General features: G+C 40.4%; 1 protein-coding gene across 1 annotated transcript in view; it reads left to right on the forward strand.

Moving 5' to 3' along the window:
* The first annotated feature begins 7,418 nt into the window (after window positions 1-7,418).
* EMC2 (ER membrane protein complex subunit 2) overlaps window positions 7,419-16,204 on the forward strand; it is a 41,962-nt gene continuing 33,176 nt past the window's right edge. The window contains exons 1-2 of the mRNA XM_040546748.1: window positions 7,419-7,556; window positions 14,017-14,130. Coding sequence (XP_040402682.1) covers window positions 7,469-7,556; window positions 14,017-14,130 — 202 coding nt within the window. The 5' untranslated portion in view covers window positions 7,419-7,468. The remainder of the gene's footprint in view (window positions 7,557-14,016; window positions 14,131-16,204) is intronic.

A 16,204-nucleotide genomic window follows, 5' to 3' on the forward strand; every position in this document is an offset into this window, starting at 1 on the left:
GAACATCACCAAGGGGAAGGGAGAGGGAGAAGTGAGATAACTCGCAGGAACTTTGGGAACTTTAATGACTCACTCCTGTGTGAGAGAGATGCTAAAAGCATTGTTTTCTCTTTCTCATTTTCAGTGGCTGTAGCAAGGCTCAGTTATTCCTCTAGGGAGAATCCAATATTCCTCAGATCCAATATTCCAAGAATCTCAATATTACTTAGGGAGAATCCATGTAACTAAACATAAGCATTTAGAGTGAAGACATTTGCATCTGAGCCAATCCTCTTGATTCCCCTTATACTTAATGGAAAGAAAGGGTTGCTTTTAGGCTGTGATTTAGATTAGGCCTTGGACACCTACTTTAGGTTGAGAGGCACCCCGAAAATTGGCTCTACTACCTACAAATGAACCCTGAGATAAATAGCTTGTATATAGACATCTGTATGTATATAAAGTCAAGTGAAATGAATACTACTACTGCTGACTTTTAATGTGAACAGTTTCCATAAAACGACTCATATGACTTGCAGGCAAAATCACAGCCTGTTTTGATTATATTTTTTTCTGAAGCTGCAGTCCATTAACACTCACTCATGCAGATTGTAATGATGTATTGTATATTCTTTTTTAAATCTTATGTAACAGCTCCAGTGTGTAACAATGTCATGGTAATTAGAATCACAGTTTAGATTATTATGAGGCATTTTCTGCCTGGCTTGTGCTTTTAAACTGTTATTTCTCTCATTTGGCAGCCATACTGCCAGGGATGTGGCAAGGCAGGGGAGATGTTAGGGTAGTGGGAAAAATGTTGTGCAAATCATCCATGAACGTTTCTAACCCAAATCAAAGCTAGCGACACCCCAGGAAAGACAGAATCCTCCTTAGCTTTGTTTTCATTATCAGTCCATGAGAAAATTTCCCAACATTTTTTCACCAAAATCAAAGAAGGCAGAAACTGAGACTGCAGGGCTGCTAGGGATGCAGCTGAAGTTGCACTGCTGAAAGGATTTGCACAAAACCGCCCAGGCCACCTAACTGGGCAGGTTCAGAGATCCACATGTGTAAGTGCCAAAGCTCTGCCATTGCAGTACCCATGTTCTAGTATTGATCTTCAGCGCTTTGCTTCTGTCCCCCAAAAGAAGCTCCATGCTGAAGAAGAACTGGATGAAGCAATCAGAAGATTAGCACTCAGAGGACTGGCAAGTATCTAACTCAGCTCTTTGTAGTGAAGTATGTAGTCAAGGCATTCCTGGCCCTCTAATGAATTTCCTATGATTTCCCATTGAGCTGTTTCATATGGCTGGTGTGTTCATGGCTCTGCAGCCTGGTAGGATAAACACGCAGCTGAGGAGGCTGCTGCAAATACTGTTGTGTGTTACAGCTGCTTTGACTGCAATGGTGGTGGTCACTGTACCTCTTCCAGCACTCCCCATCCTTCAGGTACGGACAGTACTTTTCTAAACACCAGCTTCAAGTGTGACAGCAATTGGTTGGACTGGTAAAGCAGCAGCTAACTGGTGGCATGGAAACTCATAAAGGTTGCCCAAACAGCCTGGTACACATTGTTAGGAAAATAAGGCGTTGAATGATGAATAACAAGATGTATGTTGCCACTAAGCTTCTAAGAAGTCAAGGGAGGATAAGAGCTGAAACACCTAGAAAAATTAACACTGACATTTTACACCCCACAAACCTTCCCTAATCACAGCAGGACCTGGCATTGAGCAGCACGTAAGACAAACATGGCTCAATACTGAACAGCCTTTACAGTGATACGGTTAGAAACAGGGAAAAGGACTTTCAAATTGGACAATTAGGTAGTTTGTGCATGAATATGAGATGTGTCCTTCATTCCACTTTTGAGTTTAAGTAAGTTACATCAGCTTTCTCTATTTTGATTTTCTCATCTGAGCATAGGACACCTTTCCAATGTGTTCTGAAACAGACAGAAAACTATAATTTCTCTCAGAGTGAGAACATGCCTATCTCATGGCATGGCATGGATTTTACTTCTGATTCTGCTGAAGTGAGAATGGATTAGCTATTGCTGACAGGCTCTCACCATCATTTTGTCATGGCAGATATGATAATCAGCCCTTGTTTCCACTCTGGCTTACCTTTTTTTTTTTTTTTTTTTTTTTTTTTTTAAGTGTAGAAACAGAAACCATTGTATCCATGAATAAAACATGCTGCCCTACAGACAGATTATTTCCCCTCCAAGGCTAAAGATTGTCCTTACAAAAGTATCTTAGGAACATAGCGGAAATAATGAGACATAGCTGGATACAAGAAAAAACTGAAAAACTGAATAAAATTAATAAATAAGGATCGGGGGAAACCACAGGAGAATTCCTTGTGAGACAGACAAGAGGTTCAGAAATGAGAAGATGTTTTAAATGGTCAGGATGTCAGGAGGGTGTTAAAAAAACATTCAGAGAGCAGACTCATTCTGAGAGCCCGGGGAGAGCGCTGCAATTCCCTTAACTTCAGTACAATTTATTTCAAGTCAGACAAGAAAGACCCCAAATGTCCGTGACACACTGTTGCAGCTATGAGGAGATGAGTAACTGGGCTGGGAGCTGGAGAGATGAAGGCAGGAGGGAACATCCGACCCTCCTCAGCCGCAGGCCTACAGGCATACAGCTGCCTGCAGGCCCCACCACCGTGGATGGAGGTCCCTGGGCCCCGCTCAGCTGCAGACCCCGACCCTAAGCCCCCCCTTGGCTCTTCCCCACCTGCTCCCACCACAGCCAGCAGCTCTGGAGCACTGCAGTGTTCCCTGCCCTGGGAGAGGCACTCTCACAAAGCAGACAAGGCATCAGGTTATACAGGAGAGCCAGCCTGCATCCCACGTCCCCCACCTCCCCGATGGCATTAGGTTCTCCAGTCACCGCAGCACATCCCTCCCTCCTGCGCCCAGCACCTTTGGTGGGGAGAACTGGGACAGCTCTCCCCATTGGGCTGGCCCCATTCTTCCTGTTCGTTAGGACCAAAACTAGGGCAGCAGCCTCGTGGGGCCCAGGCACCAGCCCTGCCCTCCCGAGAGCTCCCGCCAGCGGCCACTCGTTACTGCCGATTTTTTAATTCTAGCCATAGGAGTTAACAGCTCCCAACACTTCCCACCCAATCTAAGCTTCCGCAACTTATTACTATTAATGGATTCTTATACTTAATTAATGCCCACAGGATCTAGTTAAGACTATACAAAAATTCTTAATTAAGCATGCAGAGAGTTGTCTTTGGGACAGCGATTTCAAGCTTAAGTATAGTGGGCTAGTAAATTCTAAAAATTAAGCTCATGTTACCTTATCATATGAACTCAGAAACTTGGATCTGCAGTGTTCACTGCCAATGTTAAAACCAGTCTCAGGAGGCTCTCAGGATATGGCTTAGAGAACCATGTTTTGGAGGAAATACTGTTTGACTTGCTTAAGGATTGCTAGTGTTGTCGATTCATCAAGTTGATTTATATTTCTCGTTTTCCCCAGCTTTCCCAAACTGTCTCCTCTTTGTCTTTTTTCATGGCGTGCTGAATGATGTAATTCTGGGAGTGTTCTCTATTTGTGAGTGTCAATAGCTAGGAAGATTGATCTCTTAAGCATAAAAACCTCCTGTGGTTATGGTCTTTTCTTGTACTTTACTTTGGTAGTCAGAAAGAATTCATTTTAAATTGACCACAAATACTAAGGCTGAACTAGAAATTCACAATGTTACAGTTCTGATATATATATTCCAAATATATAATAATACTTCATTCTAGTCAAAATAAGGAAAAAAAATCAAGATGACATACAAAATTTTTATTTGAATTTCTCACTCATGGTGATGGTGTGATAAAACTAAAAAGCACGCTAAAATGTCCTTTTCTCTATATTGCCTTGTAGAGTAATCCACTTTCAGGAAGTTTGTTAATTTATTTTCTTACCTATTTTTCTTTCATGTTGGGAAATTTTAAACTAGATGTATGGTACCATCTAAAGTTCCAAATTTAATAAATAAGTGTCAGGTAGGATCAGGTTCAAAGGCAGCTGCGTTAAATACAGAGTCCTTAATTCATATGATTCAAATGGCTTGAATTTCCTATATTCATCCACTAGTTTATTTTCTGGGACTCATCTTTACCATCACTACACAAGTTAATAATATCTGTAAGTAAGTTCTCTCTTTGAGAAGCCTGTCCACACTCTTGAACTACTGTTCAAACACAGGAATCATTTGGCTGGCATCAAAGACAAAGTAAAATATGTACCTTATCAATTCCCAGCTTCCATGGATCCTATACACGTACATTTTTTCTTGTGGCACAGATGTCCCAGAGTTGTCTTCTCTTACCTGTCGTTTACTTGAAGGATGCCACCATTGTTACAATACAGAATTAACCTTGATATTACTAACTAAAATAGGTTCTAGATCCTTTAGGTACTGAGCCCAAATATCTCTATATGCCTTGTATCTCATACACAGGATGGAGACATCCATGCTTTTCTACATTGGTACACTGTAAATTCAATTACTATGTTCTTCTTCCTTGGTATGTGTCACCTCTCTGAACTGTAACTCTGACACTCTGACTGAATTATGATTGATCTGACTGATGGATTTCAAAATAAAAGAGACAGGTTTGTGTTTTTTTTTTTTTTTTTTTTTTTTTTTTTAATAAGAAGTTGAGAAAAAAATGATGCATTTTTAATTTTTAAATTGGTAATATGTAATATTAGCTGTGATACATACAACAAGCTTATTGTGAGCTTTGTGCATTTTTTAATCGGTCACCTCAAAACACCTTTAACATTATTATGTGAAATTTGGATCACTACTTTTCCTGTTGTTTCATGCAGAAGTGGCACAAGAGCAGAACATGTCAGATCCAGAAAACAGATTTCACATGACTATTGCCTTTTTAGAGCATTTTAAGCTTTATTAGCAAAACGCTTTCAACTTTGACTTAAGTGATGGAGCTCATTGGCATTACAAAACAGTTTTCAAAACCGCTGTTCTCATTTCCAAGAAGAAAAATCTTAATACGAAAAACATTTCTGTTTCCAACTACAACACTATCCGGCATAAATGGATATCATAACCATAATTCCCTGCTCTTAGTGAGTATGAAAGGTTCTCTCTTCCACAGTAAGAACAGAGGAATGCAGTGGAAGGGTCAGTTTTATACTCAGCAGAACACAACGTGTGTGTTTTTAGGCAAGTTGCTCAAGACTACATCCAAAAAATGCAGTAGGCAACACTTACAGTGCATAACTACAGGATCCAGGCTCCTCTCACAATGCAGGTGGAGGGCTGCATGTCTTAGGAAGCAATCCAAAATAACTGGAGAGCTGTCTAAATCTAGCTAACAGAGAGGTCAGAATTATCTCTGAGAACAGTAACTGGACCAAGCGCTTGTGAGGCACAATTTCCTATGTCCTGCTGAGACAGAAAGTTTTGGGCAGGTGCAGAAGCACAAAGCTCAATGTCCAGGGAAGTGAGTCAGAACCCTCGCAAACACTTCAAACACACATTTCTCAAATTTCAGTACATTCATCATCAGGTGGCAGCTGACAAGGCTTTTAAAGGGATCAAAAATTTTGATTTGTATGCTTAAAAGTTTTGTCTGTCTCCCACATTATGCATTACAGCTAGCTCAGCAATCCTGAAGCACTGCCCTCTGCAAGCTAATTTCTCAGTTTACCTCAGTTATGTCTGTGTTACGCTGTAATGTGCAGAGCAGGTGTGTACTAAATCCTTTATGGACCTGGCACTAAACCTTTCTGTATTCAATTCCTCTATCTGTAAGACAGGAGCAAGATTTATCTACCCTACAGGAATACTATGAGAATAAATACATATAGGTTTTCTGAAGTGTTCACAGACACAGGCATTGTAGAATTAGTTGGAAAGACTGCACTGTTGTACAAGGTCTAAACAGTGGTCCTTCCAATTCAGTGATTTAGAAGAATATTAAAGAACACCTCTGATGGAAGAAAAATCAGGTATATGCAGTCTTTCTAGACGACCATTTGAATTCTAGTTTCTAGTTTAGATCTTTCAGCTGTCAAAGACATTACACATAATTACACTGTAGCTGGTATTAAGAATTAGTAGTTTATTGTAGTTCAAAGTAAGCAACATAATAAATACAGAAACACTTTTTTTTTTTTTTTTTTTTTTTATCGGATAGTAGGGCACATTTACTGATGGAGCTAGGGATGGATTTGATCATGGAGTCTGATGCCTTTCCTAGAAGAGCTCTTGTCAGAGCTGAAAGTGAATGAGAAACAAGTAAGTTTCTAGTGATACTTTCTGAAATAAATAAATAAATAAATAAATCATTTGACATATCTGAGGTTAAAACATTTTTGAATGTCCTTTTAGTTTATATTGCTCTGGAAGTGGAGTTACAATTATTTCTTATGCTGTGCTGAAATCAAGAGCTTACGTTACTGCAAAAACCTCCATCCACATAGTCTGTGGCCTGCACAAGTTATGGAACTGAAGGATAGAGAGGGACAGAGGTGGCCTTATGCAGCACATCATAGCCTGTGGGTCACCGGCATCTCAGGACTCCTCTGATTCAGCACCTGAAATTTGTCATCTTGGTGGTTTATAAAACAGCAAGTGGTTTGAGGAATGAACAGAAATCCGCCATTCATTGTCTTCTCCAAAACCAGCCCTGGGAGCATGAAACGAACTAGTAGTTAATAAGCTTAAAGCAAACAAAAGCGGGTGCCTCCTCCTGCAGCATGTGTTTAAATTGTAAAGCTTTGTGCCACCTGAACCGGATGTTGAAAGCATCTACAGATTAAAAAATGATACAAATTTATTTACAGACAGTAATGGCATCTGATTCAGGATGTCCCAGGCTAACATTTGCTGAGACCAGGGGAGCACTGCTTTACAGTTGCCCTGTCCTGTAATTTTCCTTAGCATCAGCTTTGGACATTGCAGGAAACAAGATACTGGACTGGGTGGGCCTTTGATCTAGCTCAGTATGGCTTTATGTTTGAGCTTGTGGGACAGTAGGATTGGTGACATCTGGGGCTGACCCATGGATTTTGGTGCCTTGATGAAGAAGCCTGGATGAGCTGGTCACTCCATTTGCCTGGCGGGCCTGCATGGAAGCCGTGTTAACAGTGGCCAGGGATAGCAGAGCTGTTCGCCGTGTTTCTGTGAGACACGGTAGCTCTGGTGGCATCTGGCAGCTCCTCAGTACACGGCCCTGGGGGAGGACACACGGCCAAATGGCGGAGGGGAAGAAAAAAAAGACAAACACCAAAACCACGAGAGGCCAAGCGCCCTCTTTTTATTAATTCTCTGCCGAGAATGGCTCTTCGGCGGATCGCCGTACAGCCTCCTCGCGACCCTTGGTGGGACGCTCGGGCGAGCAGGAACCCCTCAGCGCCGTCCCTCAGGCGGGGTCCCGCCGGCGGCCGCCCCCTTGCCCCGCCCGGCCTCGCCCCACCGCGGGCGGCCGCCGCCATCGCCGCCAATGAGGGCCGGGGCCGTCACGGCGCCGCGTCACGGGGCGGCCGCCAAGATGGCGAAGGTCTCGGAGATGTACGACGTGACCTGGGAAGGTACCGCCGCGAACCGGGAGCCGGGGGCGGGTGGCTCGGGAGACCGGAGCAGCTCTGGCAGGGGGCGTTGTGGCCGGAGGAGGAGGATCTCGGCATCCCTCGGGGGGCCGGCTTGGAGCACGGCAGCACCGGGGGGGGAGCCGCGAGGGGCCGGGGTGTCCCCGCGGGACGTGCTGGCCCCGGTGGCCGGGCACGCCTGAGGGGGTCGCGGGTCCCCCCTGTGCTTGAAGGACCCCCTGCTCCCCTGGGGGGCATCGCTGCTGTTTCCCCCTCGTGCGCCTGCAGGAAAATAAACAACAACTGAACCGGGTCAGCAGTTCGTGTCAGTTCGCTTTTTTAATTTTTTGAGCTCTAACCAAACTTAATTACTCGTTCAGGTTTGTGTTTAAGCTCTGCTGGCCCAGGGCGCTGCAGATCACAGCAGGATACCAGTCAGGCTGTTGGTGGTGCCACCGGAGGCACAGGTCGCTGGATCCAGGCCCTGCTGGCTGGTGCCACTGTCGCTTCCCACGACATGTTCCTCACCACTCATGTTATTCAAAAATTCTATAAACACCAGCTAAACTTTATTTCCCTACCATATTTTAAGCTATGCTTCATGGCCATTATCAGTTTGGTAAGAGCAGTTCAGAAAAAATTAATTTTGTTCCTGGCCATCAGGCTACACACGGGCTTCTTTTGGTGCATTGTCCTAAGCTCCTCTACAAGGAGCTGCAGCTCTGAACCATTGCAACTGCTGCTCAGGTTGTTCTCCTTCCAAAGTTCCTGGTGGATGTGACCGCTGTTGGCCAGAAACTGATTTTTTTTTTCTCAATTGCTCTGCCATTGTTTGTGCGAGGGGGAAGCCGGTGGTTCAATTTGAAAGAAAAGGCTGCTCCGTTTCTTCCATTGCCCTAAACCTGTTGCGACAAAGTATGTCAATACTTGATCAATTTGCTGTTGTACCTGTGGTCAGCCCTTTTTCTTTTAGTCAAAGCCTCAGAAGTGGTAAATTAGTTTAAGTCAGGGTTTAGGATAAAATGGCAAGAGCCTTTAAATCTAAGAAACCCACTATTGGCTTGAATGCCTGAAAATTATCTCATATTTTGCTAGATCTTGAAGATGAACGTCAAGTCTTTGAAAAGCCTGCTTCACAGATTTTTATAGCTCTGCTATCCATTTGATCGTAACGATATTTTATGGCAGTAGTTATTATGGTTTACCTTAAATTGTGAGTGGCTCATCTCATAAGCAGCACATGTTCAAATGCAAGTCCATATAGCACTGGAGCCCATTAGTCTCCCATCAGGAAAAAGTTAATCCTTCTATGCAGTTTTGTCCATAAAGGAATAACCTTTAGCTAAGTAGTCCAATGAGTTGCAAATATTATATGGTAGAGAAGATAATGCATTGTTAGGGAGAAGCAGTGTGATCTTGTTTGTTTGTTTGTTTATTGTTAATCTATGAAAAACTAATGGAGCAACTGGGGGAAAAAAGTTAACAATAATTCTCAGCACAGATTATTGGTTGGGTTGGTTTTGTAGAGTGGGGAAAGAGGAGGAACGCTGCATGGGATGTAATTTAGCAGATGTCAGTAGCCAGCACCTTTTTCTAGAAGACTGCAAAGTAAAACAAAATGGAATTTGAAATGTTTAGTTTTCAGGTCAAATTGCACTAATCTCAGAAAACATTTTGTCTGGTATAGAAAAGAAATGCTTAAGGATGAAAAAGAGGACTTCCTTGCCAGCGTGCATGGTGGTTTGTTTGTAGCTAGTTTTCTCTTTGATGCTCACTTGCATTACCTTGATGTCCTTAGGCTAGTTAGCACTTTGGAAAAAGATGGCTTGCCAGTTCTTTCATGTGTCTTGTGAGAAGGTAATAACAGTTGTGAAGCTCAACTGAAATAGAGACTCGTGGGGAGGCCACTGCATGGGAAGGAAAATTGTGTGGAGTATTACTAGCTTTATTGTTAGGATTTCCCAAAAGTTGCTCTGAAAACAGCTTGTGAAAATAACTTTTTCCATTTTTCCTTTGCCTGAATATAAACTGTTTCAAATATAAAATCAGATGTTTATATTTTTTCCTCTCATTTTTAAAGTGTGAGTGATTGGGAAGAGAAGTAGGATGTTTTGCGGACCAGTAATGTGCACTGGCTATACACATGTTCTCTGTAATTAGCCTTGCCTTGTTTTGGCTGAGGGTATTACAGAGTCAACGTGGCTTTAATGTAAAGGTCACAGAATCACAGAATGGCCGAGGTTGGAAGGGACCTCTGAAGATCGTCTAGTCCAACTCCCCTGCCAAGCAGGATCACCTAGAGCACATTGCACAGGATGGCATCCAGGCGGGCTTTGGATATCTCCAGAGGAGTCTTCCAAGTCAGACTGCAGGTCAGGTATAGGATGCTCAAGCCTTTTGAGCATCTTGACCTTGAAGACCTGTGTTGGTACAAGGGTCTACGTCTGTTTCAGAAGCACATGTTTGAGTCACCACCCCTGGAGGTCTTTAAAAGACATTTAGATTTAGAGCTTAGTGATATGGTTTAGTGGAGGACTTGTTAGTGTTAGGTCAGAGGCTGGACTAGGTCCTCTTGGAGGTCTCTTCCAACCTAGATGATTCTGTGAAATGGTGGTGGTTTTTTCCTCTTTCTTACTTGATTTTGCACCTCTTAACAAGCGAACAAATTCTTGCAACAGGCTGCACAAAGACTCTTCTCAGAGAAGAAGGCTTTCTCTCTACTCCATGTGTATTTCAACAGATCCCCAGTACAAAGGTTTTTCATTCATGGGATGATCCCGGTAGTGTTGTGACCTAGTCCCTAACTAAGAACCCGAACAAAGTGCCTGATTTTGCAACCAGGTTTATGGTTGGTATTTATCTGAAAAGTGTCCTTCATATATTATAAGTCCTTCTTAAACAGGATGGCTTTAATTACATGTTGCTCAGAGATGAAACAGGGATTAGAGGGTTAGAGAAGAATGAATGTGAGGCATGTGAATTACATTCTGTACCTTGCTTCATTTTTCACTTGTGTTCTTTGTGGCAAAGTTGGGTGTTCAACAGTGATTAAATTGTACTTTAGGTAAGTGCAATGTGGGCATGCATCATATGTATTTTACAGCTTATTTATTTGAGGCTGAAGTAATAGCTTTTTTTTTTTTTTTTTGGTCATTGTTGCTAATTATCCCATGGAAAATGGCATTATCGTTCCTGTCTCCTTTTTGTGTACAAGAATTAGAAACTCCATGGAGTGGCAGGGAGCCAAGAACTGCAGGCCTGGCAGAGCAGCCTGATGCTGTAGGTTAGCATGTCAGTGCTAACTGGTGATGTGCAGCCTTCTGTAAGCCCTCTTAAGCCAGATACAACTTGGTGGAGACCGTTCATAAATGTTCAACATGATTTCAGTAACACAGTAAAGACGAATTTGGCCCATGAGTGGGAGTTTTCAGAAAAATACACCCATGTAAAGTTGTTTTAGAAGCTGGTTTTGTAGCACAGAAGTCCTCTCTGGAGACCCTGACGTGCTCTCAGGGCAGCTCTTGTTGCAGTCAGTCCATCATTCTTCACCGAATACCAAAAACAAGAGGGGGGAAAAAGAGAGCTGGTTTATGCTTTAAACTACATTTCTTTTAATATAAATTGGAAACAAGCTAAAAGAGTATTTTGCAGTCTTTTGAGTAGTTCTTCTGGTGACTGTTGCTTAAGTGTAGTGTTACTATTTTCGGTATTAAAAATTGCTGAAGTGGAGGTACATTAAGAGGTTTTGTTACAGGTTCATGTGAGACTTTTTTCAAGTGATTCTTTGTAATTTTTTAAAATATCACCTAAATGCTTTATAAAATGAAATTTTACTGCCTGTACGTGAGGCCATTTTCTTGCAAATGAATGTATTGGGGAACATTGTATATAACAAAGAAAATACCAAATTAATTTTAGAACTGAACACTTTGACTTTATCATCTCTGGTCATTAGAAGCATCCACTTGAGATGACGACATTGCTTCCTTGCTATGACTTAGATTCTGAATTCACGTTTACTTTGTATGGAAAGACTCTCAGAAATAGAAATCAGCCTACCATTTTATCTCTGTTTTCATCTGCGTGCAATTAAATGATGATGAATTTTGTATGTGTGTGTTCCATGGTGTGTTTGCTTGCTTTTACGTATTCCTAATTTTTGTCATAACCAAAGGACAGATCAGTTTACTCTGGATTTTATGTATGAATTTACGTGATTACAGCAGGCAAAGGTGAGATCTTGAGATCTGAGTTGAGGCTGCTTTGAGTCGCTGCAGTTGAAGGCAGCACCAGCACTGCCCGCTTGAATTTCCTTTGCTTCTTCCTGCAAGTGGGAGCTCTGGGTCAGGCACTGGGGTAAGGACCAGGTCTTCCATACTGAGGACTTGAAACCTTTGGTCCAACTAAACAAAGTATGAGTCCTTATAGATGGATTACTTAGTATCTGGCCAAATTAACTGACACCTTAACAGAAACAAAAATAAAATAATGGTTACTTCCTTTGGCTTTCTTTAGACTGTGTGTACGTTTTTAGGGAACAACAGATTTCACGGCAAGTGTGCTTCTTCCTTTGAACTTAAAATGTTTTGGTTCATATAGGCAGAGCTTGCTGACTTAGAGAGAGCCTAAACCAGGTTCATTAGTTGCTCAAGACCAACCCGCATACATGACAGAGGAGTAATTGTAATTAAAGCTAGACATTTCTTAATCCCAGAGTGCTGTTGTCCAACCCTGTATTACGTACCGTGTGTACATTTGCCTCCAAGACTGAAATTATTATTGCCTGACTCTTTTGAAAGCTTTCGTATTAAAAAATTGACAACATTCTAAAAAGTCCTGATAAGTTTTATTATAGTTTTTAGTATTTTCTTCTACCTTTAATTTAGAATTCAGTACTTCTAAAACTAATGAGCCTTTTAATGGATTCACATGAATGAGAACATCTAGTTTTACTTCATTTTTTCAGTCATCATCTGATATACTATGCTCTTTTTTTTTTCCATTGTGGTAAATTCAGTAACTGGTTGAGGAATGGTAGATGTACATTCTATTAGTACATAATTTAGACACTATTCAATTTGGAACTGCACTGGAATGGAGGCATTGATAATTTCCAATTACATGTGTAGTTAGGAATCAGATGGCTTATCTGCTTTTATGCGTGTAGCTTGTCAGGTTTTGTGACTGTTCGTGTTCTCTCACATTCTTGCTGTCTAACTTTGAATTTCCAGGGACCATTATGTGTCTAGAACAGTTTAACTTTGCTCATGCATGTGAAACCTAACCCTGTGGTGGTTTTGGTCAAGTTTCAAAACACAAAATGTACCAGAATAACAGTGTTATGAGTGATCCGAGATGACTTCAGGTAGATGGAGGAAAAGTCAGTGCTGAATGTTTAGCTGTCAGTTATGCTAACTGTGTGTTTTGAAGTGCAAGAAAAGCTGTCAGTGTTTAGATCTACCATTGTGTTTGTTTTTCCAGCTGTTGTAAAGTTAAATAAAATACTGGCAGTGGTTTTCGTGGTACCTTCCTACGAGTAAAACCGCTACTTAATAGTAAAAACTGTTTTCCTTGAGTGCCCCCAGAATGTGTTCTTGTGTATGGGACACATACATGTATAGAAGTGTAAATACGTGCACAAAGTCATTCTTAGCAATTTTCTCATCCAAAGGATGAATAAAACCTAGGCTGGGTGGTGCTCTGTGGATGACCTTGAGTATGTCTGTGGACTCGGAGATCCTGTTCATAGTTAACATTTGCTTCCAGTTCCAAGAGTACAAAAACCCTAAAGCTAAAGGAAACTGCCTTTATCTTATCTAGATGAGCAATGAGAGTTTTCACCTCTGAGCACTTCCCTGGCATAGAAACACTTTGTTCCCACGTCTGTCTTGCAGCTCCCATTGGTACGAGCGTGCAGATTCTTTGGAATAGAATTTTATATACATTTTTCCTACGCTGATAAAAATGAGCAGTGATTGAGCTCTCATCGTTTTTCTCATTCTTTCTTCAAGTGAAAGTATATGGAGCAGAAGTGCAATTTTGGTTATGGTGTGTAAATGTAAGTGTAATAGTACTTGGACGAAAACTCCTGAATCTTGTGTTTCCTAACACTGAGTAACGTCCATTAAATTGTAATATTTATTGGATAACCAGGGGTCAGTTTTGTGTGTGTGTTTGTATTTTTTTCTAGTGCATATTTTATTAACTAAATAGTCTGCAAACTTAGAAGTTGAATTGATTATTTATATTACAGCATAAGCAAGGTTTGAGGTACAGTTCCAGAGGTCTAGTACATCTACCTGTTCTCTTGTAGTTTTCTTCTAATAGTGGAAGTCACTTTTTTAGACCTATTGCTCTCTAAACCGTTCTTCATATGCGTATTTTCAAGAAATAAATTTCAAATTCCATTACTACCTGGAAATTGCAATATTTTCTTCTGATTTCTTTTCCTCTTTACCCTCAGATATGCGTGATAAAATGAGAAAATGGAGGGAAGAAAACTACCGAAACAGTGAACAGATAGTGGATGTTGGAGAAGAGTTAATTAATGAATATGCCTCTAAGCTTGGAGATGACAGTAAGGAAACATTATTTTTTACAGCATCCATTGCTTTTAGATTCTATGCATTTGTCTGCTTTTGTTTTTCTCTTTTCAGACTCTGTATTATACCTCTGTGTTGCCTTTGTGTATCTGCTGGTGTTGGTAAAATATATATTAACTTTTTATTATATCAGGTTGCCAAAATTCCCAGATTTTATTTGTTTCCCAAATATGGGGTGCAGTGAAAACAGATGGAAAAATTACCTGCTAGAACACTTAGTTTGCTATACTATTAGTTAGACCATTATGTGAAGTAAAGTAATTCTTCTATGTAGCTGTCATTTGACTGATTTTCTGTTCTTCAACAGCACAGCAAACATCTAAAAGGATAATTTTATAACAGAGAAAACTATTCCTTAATCAAGTCATACAAACTGCAGAAATTAATACTAAGGCCATTTTTATTATATCATTATGTTTGTGATTTTATAGTTGAAGATTAACTCTAGATTTTCACTATGCGTGCAATTATTATTTTCACATTATTTTAACTGCCTTATACTAACTTCATAGACAGGAGGAGACAGAAACTTGGCATGTGATGTTTTGTACTGCAAAAGAGTTGTTTGGAAACATGTCACAACCGTACAATAGCACTCTGTACTATAAGCATAATATAAAACAAAGTATAACAAAGTGTCACACAGGCAGGTTTTTATTTTAATGCTCATTCTTTTTTCTTCATTTTCCCTTCTTTATAGTTCAGATAATTTTATATAGACTTTCTTTTAATACATTTTTATTTTAGTTCTTGAATTTTTCTTAATTGCTGTTGTATAGAACCTAGTGGATTTTTGCAGCCACAATAATACAATGTATTTAGTAATATAAGCTATAGTATTCTAATAACTTTGTTCAGCTTTAGTAAGTTAACTTTAGTTTTGGATACCTAACTGCAGTGTTCCAGAATTCACATAGTTATTTCAGAAAAACGTTTTGCTTCATTAATTTATTAAGTGAGGCATTTTTTGGTGTTGGCTTTGTTTGGCCTACCTCCTACAGGTAGGATTACTTTCATGTCAGTACTTTGCTCTGGTTCTGCCATGCAGAACCTCTGGGCAGTAATTCTGTTGTGAAGCTCTTTCACTTCTCAGGAACTTAGCCACGGCCAATGTTATACGCTTTAGATAAAAATATGTGGATAATCTACCCAAAGAATCAATCATGTATTATATATATCATGTAAAAGACTGCATAGCAGTGAAGCATGAAGTGTGTTTGGAGGTTCAGTACCTGAAGACAATGTTCTGTACTTGTCTTACGCTGTAACTGTGAGAAATGCACTTGCTGGTAGGCGGCAGGATGGGCTTAATACAGTCACCTGCAGAAGAATTGTCATCATGTCCCTCTGCTATAGAAGAAAAATGAAGACTAACTTTGGTTTTACTTTCTCATTACAATGTTGTTAATAATTTATGAGAATTGTAGTTTATTGAGGGGTTATTGAGGATTTTGGTATTCCTCTCAGATCTCACCAGTGCCCTTCTGAACCACTGTCCTAAGTAACACAAGCAAAGTCACTACTTGTCATTCCTTTCTTGTCAGTGTTGAATATGACCTTTTCATGATGTACGTATCTCGTTGTTTCATAAACCTGACATTCAGGATTCATTAGGTTAAGTAGCTGCAGTATTTCTAAGTTTCTCAACAAATGCATAAAAGTATCTGAAAGTTATTTATGTAATTGGGTTGCTTTTTTTTAAAAAAAAGTACTGTCAGAATGGCAACTTTGTGCAGTTTAAAAAACAAGACAGCAGCAGCAACGAGACCTACAGCTCACATAGAATTCTTTATTGGATAGCTATGAAAGGTGAATGAGTTATATATGATGGATATCTTGTTGCTTAAAGTATTTTCAAAAAAAAAACCCTGGATATTACAGTGCTTAATTCCAGAATGCATACAGAAGGCAAAATAGTAAATGCGGTAGGGTAGGTTTATTTCAATATCGTTGTAACTTGCGTCCTCAGGCAGAAGGCATCCAGTGTAATTGGAAAAGAAAAAAAAATATTTTATCATTACTGAAGAGATTTAAAAATAAAAATAGTTA

Source organism: Cygnus olor, chromosome 2 (assembly GCF_009769625.2).
Source record: "Cygnus olor isolate bCygOlo1 chromosome 2, bCygOlo1.pri.v2, whole genome shotgun sequence".
NCBI lineage: Eukaryota > Metazoa > Chordata > Aves > Anseriformes > Anatidae > Cygnus > Cygnus olor.